The sequence below is a fragment of the Bombus flavifrons genome, chromosome 11 (assembly GCF_040668555.2).
Source record: "Bombus flavifrons isolate JBK064 chromosome 11, iyBomFlav1_principal, whole genome shotgun sequence".
NCBI lineage: Eukaryota > Metazoa > Arthropoda > Insecta > Hymenoptera > Apidae > Bombus > Bombus flavifrons.
The window spans coordinates 12,995,211-13,007,879 of record NC_138452.1 but is presented as its reverse complement, the minus strand read 5'-3'; the positions used below and the strand labels follow the sequence as shown (position 1 = coordinate 13,007,879).

At 35.1% G+C, this 12,669-nt stretch overlaps 1 protein-coding gene across 2 annotated transcripts in view; it reads right to left on the bottom strand.

The window, feature by feature from the left end:
- The window catches only part of LOC138185117 (lachesin), a 255,046-nt gene extending 243,131 nt beyond the window's left edge, over positions 1–11,915 (bottom strand). For both annotated transcript variants that reach the window (XM_069123807.1, XM_069123808.1), the window contains exon 1: positions 11,781–11,915. In XM_069123807.1, the coding sequence (XP_068979908.1) occupies positions 11,781–11,874 (94 nt within the window). In that variant the 5' untranslated portion in view covers positions 11,875–11,915. The remainder of the gene's footprint in view (positions 1–11,780) is intronic.
- Positions 11,916–12,669: the final 754 nt, after the last annotated feature.

Genomic DNA, 12,669 nt, shown 5'->3' with positions numbered 1-12,669 from the left:
GCAAGATGAATTTGCAACAGATAACACTTGTACGCAGCAGATTCAATATTTTCACCAAGCGAGTACGTTCGCACAAAGATACGCGTAATTAACGTATGGTAATTTTGAGCACATGTACCATGCCGAATTGTATTTTTAATATCGATCCACCGATAATAGTATTCTGTAAAATATTTATAATCGTAAATTTCAAGCGAACGAACAAATCACGGTGAAATATTACTGCCATAAACTCCTTTGTTGATAATCAGAAAAATACACGCAAACGACAAATAACATTTAATATAATCACATCGATATATATATATATGCGTGTGTGTGTGTGTGTGTATTTACAATCTAAATACAACGGATAATTTAGTGAAATAATTTCACAATTGATAATTAGGTAAATATAAATAATTTATAAGTAAACTTGTATACAGACGAAACCAATATATAATTCAAATTGTCATAAATGCCTGTGTGTCTATACTATACTATACGTATCACTGAATTGTCAGTTGCAAAATTTTAAGGATACAAAATTTGCGTTGCTGGTAAAATGATATTTAGGAAACGTTAAAAGTAAACGGCAATTGAAAAACTTTTGGGAAAAAATTCTTGTGAGATAAAGCGATAAATTGAACCGAAGATTTCGGTTCTTTTTTCTTTTTTTTTTTTTTTTTTTTTGATCGACAACTATGTCTTTAAACGAAGAAGTTCTTAAAAATCCTTAAAAATTTGTCCTGTTTCCATAAAATATAAAGCATAAATTTGTTACTTGTAACGATACCATCGTATAAATAAACTAACGTATTGTAAAGGTACAACGTGTGTGTTTCTTGTTCTACGTGAATTAGGAAAAACGGAGTGTTTCGACAAGAACCCCTATAATAACGAGCTATACGTATATGTACACACGATAAATAAAAATGCAGTTGGTTGAAATTCGAAAATGCAAAATTGCGCAGAACGCACACAGATACGACAAAACTTTAAGCAAAGTATTTAAAGTATAGCGCTTTCTATGACATTTGACAGGTGAAAGAATTTTCTATCGAGCTCTTACTTTTTCAAATATATTCGCAAAAATATGAATTTCCATAAAAATCCGTGGTCTACTTGCGATCGAAAACTATAAATTACGAAAGAAGTAGCCTTAAGAAGCGACAAAACTTTTCGCGTAAACTGATGAAATTATTTATCGAAAAAGGGTCCATAAATCTATAAAAAATTTCTCAGTTCAAAGAACCCCAACGTATCGGTATTCGAACAAAGAGAAACTTCGAACTGAAGCATACGCGCAAGTTTTGTGAGACATCCGACCCATATACAGATGGCACTCAATTTCAAAAGAGGTTAATGTCACGACATTCTCTGTTGTAATGAAAGTTAAGAAACGTCGACGCAGCGGCGTCACGTCCTTGCACTGTTCCTCGCCATGAAATCTAAGGAAACAGACACCGGGGAAGAAAATCGAGGGAAGGAGAGAAAGAGAGAGAGGGAGACAGAGCTAGAGATAAAGATAGAGATAGAGAGTAGCATCGAGGGTTAAAGACAAGCGAGTTGAAACGAAAGAGGGAAGAGAACGAAAGCAAGAAGAAAAAAAATGGATACGAGATGGCAAAGAGAATGAGAGAGAAAGAGAGAGAGCGTTTCCTCGTCACCCCTAGAATTCAATCACACCGTGTTTACAGCTCAGTACACTTAATCCTCTTTATTGGATTCAAAGCGTTTGCCGGTACACCGTATCTCAGAATTTGATCAATTTTATGGGCAAAGGATCTCGATGATACTTGCGGACCGACCATCTGTCTATTGACCTTCAATGAAATTATACCGTCATCGAGATAGCGTTATTAACTGCAACCCTTGCTCCTTGACCTACCCCATTCACTACTTTAATTCGGCAAACAGAGCACTTCTAAATAGCTAAGGGGTTGTCACCACCGATTTTTATACGTATAGAACGTAGAGTTCGTTCCGACTGATATAACTCACGCTAATAAGTTAATAACGATTACAATAAAACACTGCGAATATATGTTCAAATTCGTATCTTTGCAAACTGAATTTAAAGAAATGGAATCTAAACGGAGATTCGTTTCGTTTAAACGTTTCTATTAAACGTTATTACGAGTTAAATACACTTTATGTATTTTTGTGTATAAAGAACGCATAAGAATCCACAGTCGAGTGGTAATTCCTTCAAATTTCCATTATTCTCTATTTAGTTAACTTTAAAATATCTAATATTATCGTTTGATAGCATGATCTGTACTTGTTGATACATCAAAATTGTAACATTTATCGCGTGATGTTTCCCAATACTTTTATTTCTATTAATAAGCCGCAGAACATCGGCGTAAGAAAATAGATAGACCGCGTTTTATCATTTTTATAGCATGAATATTTTATTGTTATTCGTTTTTACGCTAAAGTATTTTAAAATTAAAGTATTTTAAAATCGCGCTTACATATACGTATGAAAAGTTAGAAAATTTGAAGCTTTCTGTCGTATTTGAGAAAGCCATGCGTACAATGCAGTACTCGTTGCACGTGTAGATAATTTCATAAATTTCATTGTTGGACTTATTTTCCTGTTTTCGCGAGGATCGCTTGTTTAAAAACGCGTTTTATTTGGAGACTTCGTATACGGTTCAATTGCTGGCATTTTATAAAAAAAAAAAGTCAATACCGTGAAATAAAATGACCGAAATGTGTACTTACATCGTAGCTGAACTTTCTATTTGTAATTGAAACAAGACTGAATTTCGTACTAATAGTACGCGTACATCAGGAATCTGTTACATACCTGTAAGCAGAAAGATATTATTGCGCATTGAAATAATCCGTGAATGAATATACAGTTATAAAAAAATTATTGTTTTCAATTTGATGTTTATAAACGTAAGGTTTAAAGCCGAAAATAATACGGAAATAGTTAGGAGAATATTGTAAAAATATTTTTAAATGACCAACGCAAACAAAAATGAGAAATAAAGAGTTTGAAATATTCGACAATGGAATTAATTACACAAGATTACTTTATAATTGAAGCTGTTGAAACACAAAGGCCCCGCGAAAGTTGTAAACGAAATTACGTGCAACTAGCTGGCATTTATACAAATGACGTGTATCGTCACTTTTGTACGTTGGATGTTCCTTTGAAGTCCAAGCCGCGTCTCGCGGTAGGCTTCATACGATAACTCTATTGTGCGCACTAATTATGCAGAGTTCCCAAATTACGAGTATAAATAGAGCTTTCGAAAAAATCACGAATGTTAAAGAAAATTCGAAATGAAAAGTACTTTTAAGTCGTATCGAATGTACATAAGCATTTCGCAAATGTCGTCTTTCTTAGTAAAAATAGCAATTCGTTCAATTTTTTTCATAAGCAGGCAATTAATGGTTTAAATCGATATTGATTTAAATCCTAGCTCGACTATGCTGTTAAAAGTCTTTTTATTACTTTTCACGCCTCTACCAAGCATGTAATCAAGATTAAGCCACAATAAAGCAAAGTTAAACGAAGTTAATCCGAGATAGCGTTAATTATTTACACGCTAAATTCTGAAGGTATTAAGCATCTTACGGTGGAATACTTGGTATCGCTTAAAGAGCAGAAAAATTTGAAACAGCAAAAACATCGTAGTTTGAGAAATATCGAATATATTCTACTTCTAATTACGATCTTTGCTTTATTACTTTTAGCTAAATTTTCATTTCACTCGCTGAGAAGAACTTTGACAAATTTATTTATGTACTTTCTACGCGTAATGTTTTCCGTTTTCTGTACATCACGATACACTGCGTTTCATAATATCGTAATAAACCGCATTCATAGAATTATTTGCATAATACGCATCATATGCATAAATATTAATATTAGATAATACTTGCCACCACTCTAGTACACACATTATGCTGTATTACCTCGTATATTACACAAGTATAAACGAATATTGAATATTTATAATGCAATCCAAATTTTCGAGTGAAAATCCTGCGTAGAATATTTATATACTTGGCAAATTGAACCGGCTCTCATCGTCAATATTTCATAGGATTTTCCTATTCTAACCTAATTGATCTACAATTTAGCGCTATATTTTGCTATAATTGATAGTTTAAATCAATTTTGTCGGTAAAGAGAATTTATTAAGGCGACGTTTATCATCTAACGACACTCTTCCATTTCCCATTTTCCCAATTCGTTGCGTTTTATTTGCTTTAACTCGTCAGAACGATACCCAAATGAGTAATAAATTTGAACGTAACGGGCAAGATGTTCCCGGGCTGAAATTTTGCTACGTGCCCCAGTCACGGAAGATACGAAACGTTAATGCAAACTGATCAAGTTTTTATGCCGACGTATCTCATCGTAGAAAGAACAATGGAGAAGCTAAGAGTACAACAATTCGTTTCTTAAATTGACAAAACGAATTGACACGTTGAATACATTACGCTAATATATTACTGCTTTCTATAAACGCATGTGTGTATATCCTGAATCATATTTCAGTAATCGCAGCCACGAATTCCAACGGCACAAATTTACCGATAAATATCTCGAAAAAATCAGTCGTTTCGTGTATCATTTTTAATTTGTTATCAATTTTTCCTGCGTCGTTTCGAGTATCGTTCATATATACATCTTCGTTAATTTCATATTTCTGACATTGTTAAACAATCACCTTTTTTTTGTAAAAAAAAAACCGTAAAGCCTGAACTTGTGCTATTTTGCAAATCATTCGATATTTTTAATCAAGAACGATATTTTATCAAACCGTTTATTAAGTCGAAATATTTATTATGGTTAATCGTTGAATCAATTTTCATCCACGTAGTTATCGTACATAGGTTTTTCAGAGCGATCAACGTATCTCTACGTTAAATTTTCAAAGCGTAGATAATCGTTGAATCAACGAATTACGAATGTTTTTTTAGGTCGTGATATTTTGCAGTGTTTAGCAATATTTTGCACCGAATACATACTGCGATTGACCTTTCCCTTCGATTAAAATTAGTGTATGATTAATTGTTTCAAAACGACGATTACTGCAACAGTACGTTTCATACGACTGTGACGTTTTGTATATCACTGTGGTTAAAAAATACGTAATAGATGAAACTGACAATTCTCATTTTACAGTCATTTTAAACGTCGTTACACCGATACGAATACCGTATGAACCATCAACTGATATAACATGAAAAAGTGGACTCGAAATTCATGGCTTCTATCTTTTATATTATTATACGAAAAATATTATTATACGAATACGAATATATCTGATTTGCATGAACGTAACGATTGAAAGTGACTGAACGAATGGTAGTTACGAGAATAAAATGATTGAAAAGCATAGAAACAACAGTCGAAGAATATGAAAAGTGAGTGTAATTGAGCAAATCTGCGTTAAATAAATCTATAATAGTCTGTAATTTTATTCCGTTGTAACTAAATATTTTTCTTTGCTTGCAAATATACTTGCGTTGCAAGGCTAATCAGTGCTGTTCCTTCTTGTTCGAGATTATTTCACGGTATATCGATGAAACAAATATTCGACGAAAGCAGAACACTTCGTTGCTTGAAAACGTATAACTGCATAAAATTGTTCGATGAGTTAAGAAGTGAACGACAAATACTTTAAAAAGCCGCTTTCGTAACTATCGTGTTCCTATAAAAGTTGCTTAGAGTTCGACTTAACGATTTAGCAAATTCCTCCAGCGGTAAGATCGAAAATGGAAACTCTCGTGATAAAAAATATTTAATGGTATATCCCTAAATACGTCTTATAACGGTCTTTTGAAATAGCGTATTTTCTTATTAGAGATTCGTATTCTATGTAAATTTTAGTATCTCGACCTAATTAGTTTCCAACCCATTTCTTCAAGAAAATATTGATTCTTAGACGTTCGTTAATAAAATTGATTATATGTATGTACAGGTCGCTAAATATCAAAAAGTTTAATTTCATAATTTGATAATCTTATACCTAAAAATTTACTTTTTATCTTTAAACTGTAAATTCCTGAAAATGCGATTGTCGATAAATAAGAGATTATAAAATTAACGATAGTATAGATGTCATATTGATATTATATGAAATCATATACAACTATTACAGCTACTATACGCTGTAAATATCCTTTCCAAGAATCGAGTAACAGCCATCTATCAAATGACTGAAAACGATAAAGAAACTTTCAAATCGTATCGTTATATTCGTATTCTACGTATAACTGAATTACGTTTAAAGGGCAAACTCCTTTCTGTCACTTCGGTGAAATCGGCGAATAAAAAAGACTAATCGACATCGATCGAGATTTATATTTTCAAAAATATAGAATGTAAAATCGCGTAAGAATGTTTCTAAGGAAATTCTATAACACTTTCAACGAAATTCTATTCTATACCGCGTAATCATCGACGTTTCACCATAGGTCGAGTAATTAAACCAGCCGATAATTATAAAGAGTTTCCTCCGTGTAATAAATGTGTCCGGTCAAACACTGATCCTGAACAAACAAATTGGTTTTCCGACTTCGCTTCGACTTCATCGACATCGAGTAATTTTCAATTATACGAAACAAATCTGCACTATCGCAATCCGTTAACAGAAAATCGTCAAGATTTATTACCAGTCTCTCTCTTCTTCTCTTCGTCTTTACTTCTTCTTTAACGAGATTATCTATTTAACGATTACTATAATACCCGTCGTCCCTCTATAAGGTAGCGTAACTTCAAACTTGTACGCAACAACGTATACGACTTACATATATGTTTTTTAATCGTCTTTTAAATTTTATCAATCAGCGTATTATTTGATATTGTCGCTATGTCGTTGTGTTAACAGCAAATAATTTATTTGTGGCAGTTTAACGTTTTATATTTTTCAACTCAGAGTGAGAAACTGTAAAAGTCGAAACTCGATCTACAATTTCGAGAAAATCGTCGATAACCTGCTGTAGCGATTGATACGACCATAAGCGATCAATTAAAACAAAAATTCCAATCATAGACGGTGATACCTTCGTGATGTTAGGTAAAGTGAAAATGACATGCATTGCGGCTACGAATATATTTTGAAAATGTCGTTTTCCTCGCTTTTGCTCGCTTGTCGCTGCGATATTGTATCTTACCGGTGATTACATCGATGACACCAAATCACACCGAATTGTCTACGATGTAACGATTACCGATTTCTAAGCTTCGTGTGAAATTAAAAAACTGCGATCGAAAAGAAATGTGCTTGGACCATTTTTCTGCTCCGCTCCTCGCGTAAACGTGTTTTTGTCTCGATAAAAATATCCATCGGTATTGGCAAAAAGACTTCCACGTTTTAAATAACTGTGCAAACAAGAACTGGAAATTTGAACAAACGAGCGAAAACCGTCATTTTGACAGCTTTAGCGTTACTTTTCAATTCAATTTGTAACGCGATATTTGTCGATGCGAGCTTAATTTGCTTCTATTTCGCGTTTCAAGGTCGATAAAATTAACACGACGGATAAGAGGAAAGAAACACGGAAGCGAACGTTGTACCATAAATTGTCGTAAAAGAAAGAAGGAAAATGGAAGGGAAAAAATTAACGAGAGTTGCAGAGCGATCGTTCATAACCGTGCCACGCGCTTCGAATGAAACTTTCCTTCTTAATTCTAATTAATTTGGCTTTAGTACTCGCCAAGTTAAACGTCACGTTGCTGTAAACACTACGCCACGATAAATAATAAGAAAGCGAACGCGTGCAAATGAAAAACTAAAGTACCCGATGAAAGAGAGTGAGATTTTCCTAATTAAAACGTCCTAATTTTGGCGACGCGAATTGATCTTTTGTCGCGTTAATTTTCATTACTTCTTGCCGCTGAACGAGAAATATAGGAAGAATAAAAATATTTGCAAAAGTAAAGGTTCTTTTTAACATTCGACATCGTGTTTAACGTTAGGACGATCAGAACCATCAAACTAACTTTGATATCGAAATAAATTTGACGATTCTTCGTAGGAACTTTTCATAAAAATAACGCACTAGACAGTTGCTAAATTTAAACAAAGTATTCATCGAGGTAATAACGAGGTTTTACAAATTCCGTAGAATAATTGAATTTTCCTCGCAATGTAAACAGTTAACGAGTATCAACTTGATTTTGCAAGTGTAAAATTAATTTACCATTATTCTACGTCTGCTGACTAAATGCCCGGTAATTTATGGACGAGGATGTACCTACTATGTTCCATCAAAATCGTAACAAGTTATGCCGCAAGTTCTCTGGCATGAATTTTCTTCTACCAAAACTTTCGAATCTTTGTTAGCTTCTTCGCGGATTTAAGCTCTTCATTTTCAAGATTGGTATCGTTAAGAGAAAATTAAAAAAAATTTGTTTAAACCAACGACAAGTGACTCGAAGCGTAAAACGAATAATACGAATATATTCAGCGTACCGTGGGAAAAAAGAAGATATTAAAGAACTTGAAATACCATCTCAAAGATACAGGAAACAAGAAGAGCATAAATCGAGGCTCGATTTTACCAAATCATACGGATAAGTCGGACAGGTAAACACGACATTACCTATGGAAGCTGATCGAGGTAAAAATAATACACAGAAAAAAGAGATCATTGTTAACAAATTTTTCATAAAATTTCGTTTCGTATTTAACTCGATTATTCGCGATATTTCATAAACAATCGATCAACGTTACGTTTGCCAACTGGTTCGGTGCCTATTCAAAATCTAGCACATTGAACTCGCTAAAAAAATAAAATTTTATTTATAAAAATAAAGATAAAATAAAAATCTGGGAAAAGTGCGAATTTGACAAAAAATCCAATTTTAGTGACATATTTTCCTCTATCGACCCCCAACTAAACGATTTTTGTTCGAATAATTCTTTTTTCCTATATTTCACCTTTTTTTAGCAGACTAAGAAACGATAGAGCGTGTATGTTTAAGCAAAATATTCTATCGAAAAAAGAAAAAAAAAGGAAAACGAGGAAGAAAAATGTAAAAAAGGTAACAAACAAGAAACCTGTACGCAAACTATCGAATAACGATGACAAGCGAGCTTTCATCAGGATAATTTTTACAAATTTCGCGGGGTAACGGCGCCGTTGCGAGAGCGCGACGCGTACAAATTGACCTGCTCAATATTTCGACATTATGCCTCCACGTGTTTTCGCATTTTATCCGGCGAAACCAAACGGAGTAGCTACGTGACACGGCAATATTTGCGAAATCGCAACTTTACTATATACCGCGTAACGCATCTGTCAAACTTCGTACAATGGATTGGGCTACGCCACGATGGACGTCATAAAGCGAATAAAATTTCAAACGAGTGCGAATTGAACTTACGATTTATACGACTCCCGTAGCCGCGTCAACAAGAAAGTAAATCGTCGACGATGTTAAATAAAAAGCAATCCTTCCTATCGCTTTATACCTCTGTTACAACCAATTTCTGCGTGTCCACGTTCTCTTTACGGTGTATACTTCTTCCTCTTTCGTGTTTGTAAAATAATGAAATTGATAAAGGAAGAATTTCTCTCTCAACCACAAAGCGATTTTCCCTTTAAAATACTTTCGTTAGAAATAGAATCGTTTTCCATCGTGTAGTAGGTACGTATTAGGTGTAACAAATGTTCTGCTTTTAAGTTTATATTCTTCTATATACTTCGTTACTTCGTATTCGGACGTCTTGAAAAACGTGGTGAAAAACGCGGTGAAAATGAAAAAACGGTCGAAACTTTTAATTCTATTATTAGTAACAATGGCAGAGAACGCTTCGTTTTTAACGATACGCAACGATACGTAAAAGAGTCGATAGAAGAGAAAAACAGAATCTTTTTTCTATATCTAATATTTGTATTTCTGTGAAATTCTCTAAAATCATACCGTTGATCGAAACGCGAATGAAATATTCCAGTTGGAGGAAAGTAAATTCCCGTTAAATATAAATAACTGCATATTGCTATTGAAATGTCAGGTCAGTTAAATTTTCGTATAAAGATTCGTATCAATGTTATTGTGAATGGACGTTACGTAGGTAAGCAAGATTGTGCGCTTCGATTGCATGGACCAGATTAAGATTCAATTTTGTAGATAATTGAGAAATACGTGGCACCATCAAGATTGAAACGGACTCTCTCTCTCTTTATATCGAGCAAAAAATTGGAGTATAATTTTGACACTCGGAAAAAGAGACACGGAAAACGAATTTATGAAAGGATTTTTTGCCTCGCTCTTATCCCAGCTATTTGCCAAGCAATTTCTGTTCCCCTCTCCGGATTTCCGGATAATGTTTATTCTGTTTCAAACGATGGCCTCGAGAAACTATAAACGATATTAATCCATTAAACGTTGATTAGACGCAATCTACGTCCGGAGAAAATGAAGTTGCCAGCAAAGAAATACGACAAAGCAAGTTTGCATAAAAATCGTAAATTTCCACAAATATTTTACAAATTAAGAATATTTAATCGAACGATATTGCGCTCTTTCGTTTAAACATGAGAATATCACGGAGAAAGAAATATCGGGTTTATCGTTCCCTACGGAGAAACAATTGAAAAATTCAATACGCGGTCGATCGATCCCATACTAACAAAATCCTAACTATTCGAACGATATTAGTTGTCGTAGGATTTTTTACTTGCTAACTTTATATCTTTGGATTTAACAGTTTGTCGTTACTTTCGATGTTACGTCGTATCGAAGAAACGCAATTTAGCCAACAAACAAGTGGAAGAATTAGTTTCTTCCGTGCGTTCTTCGACCGCGTTTGTCTGATCGAAATAAACACTCGAAATGACGGCGCAAAATCGTAAACGCAATAGGTCATAGTCGTAAAATGAGCGCCTTTTACATTTTCGCGTACGTTGTTTGTAAATAACCGTTTGAAGAAAAAAAAAGATGCACAGCTGTTTCTACCTCGACGGTTCAACATTCTACAGTCCATATACGATCAGATATACACTTTTAAGCGCAATTAATTAATTACGTCGCGTTTAAGCCTCCGTTCAGATCAACATCCGAACCTTCGGCATTAAACGACGCACGAACATAATTAAGCAGAATTAAAGTTTCCGATTCACGATTCCGTCAACGTGTATCGTAAGAAAAAGAATAAGGACGATACGCTTGCTTCGTAATCGGCAAAGCTTCCTAGAGAATTTCGAAACTTGTCGAGAGTGTCGCGTCAACGACCTTCGGCCGATCCGAACGACGAAACAATATGCACGTTTTTCTCCTATTTTAGTCGACGTGTGCCGTTCGCGATAAGATTCGTAGAGAAAAGATCTGTCGTGCAAAGTAACGACAACGGAGTAAATTTAACCCTTTGCACCTCGAGGCTTTTTTCGAAACGAAAAATTTTGATTCTAAATGCAAAACGGTTATATTTTTGAAAATATGTTGACTATATTTTCTACCTTTCGATTGGTATAATCGTCGAGTACGATAGAACAAAATTGGGCTGCCAGTGTAGTAAAACTGGCATAGATACGCCAAGGTGGTAGATTTCGAAACGATAGATAGGACGTTTTAACTAAGAAGATCGGCCGAGATATTCGTTGTTACGAACGAAAGGAAGATGAGAGGACAATTGGCGCGTGAAGGATGTCGTGAAGCCGGTGATAGCGCCGGAGCACCAAGGGTTAACTTTTATCGACACTGACCGACACACTGGGAAGAGCGCAAGGATGGAGGACGCGTGCACGATGATCGGCGGTACCGTGGCGTCGCGAGCAAAGAAAAACGGATTGGCATGTGAATCGTTTTCTATACTCACCGACTATTTCCGGGCGCACGCCAACTAACAAAGTAGTCACTACTAGAAGAGGCACCTGTCGTCTACTCGTGCACATACCACGTTTCTCGCACATGATTTCACTTTAACGCGAAACACGCGCAACGAACGTAACGCTCGTCGCGTCCAGACTGAAGTTCCGAGTTCGTGGAGTTCTCTGTATATCCTAAGCGCACGAGGATCCCCCTCCCTCGGCAACGGTTCAACCCCAGTCGAGCAAGAGTGCTCTCTCCCCGACACGGGGCGACCTGTTCATCCCCACTTGGCCACCATGCTTCATCCCCTTCCGACAACGTGCTCGAAGAAACTGCTGTCACTCGACTCGTGTCCTATGTATACCCGTCACCTTTGCGAATCACGCGTTTCTAATTATCCCATTACACGATAGACGATGTTTGCCGAATAAAAAGGAATAGCTCTCGTGCTATTAACGTGCACGTTTTATGTTTTTAACTCCTTAAAAGATTTTTCATCGGTTCGCTAGCGAGAACGATTCGACGTCTTTGTAACTATGAAACGAAAACGAAGCTGAGCGTATAATATATTATCACTCGTAATAGTATGTACAAACGCATTTTAAAAACAAGATATCGTAACTCGAATTCACAAAGATCGATGATTAAAACGATCTATGTCTGTAAACGTTGCGGATAGGTTAAGTGATTTAACGATTTATCGTGACAATTTCGTTCTACACCAGCGAGTTCAATTTTTATATAAAAGGATACTCTGACCCTGTAGTTATGAGACGGAAGAATGAGCTAGATTTCTACCGTTCTTCTTTACGGTATGATCTATCCTCTTTTCTCTTCTCTTTTTCTTTTCTTATAATTTCAAACATTACATATTTCGTTTCTTACTAATACATACG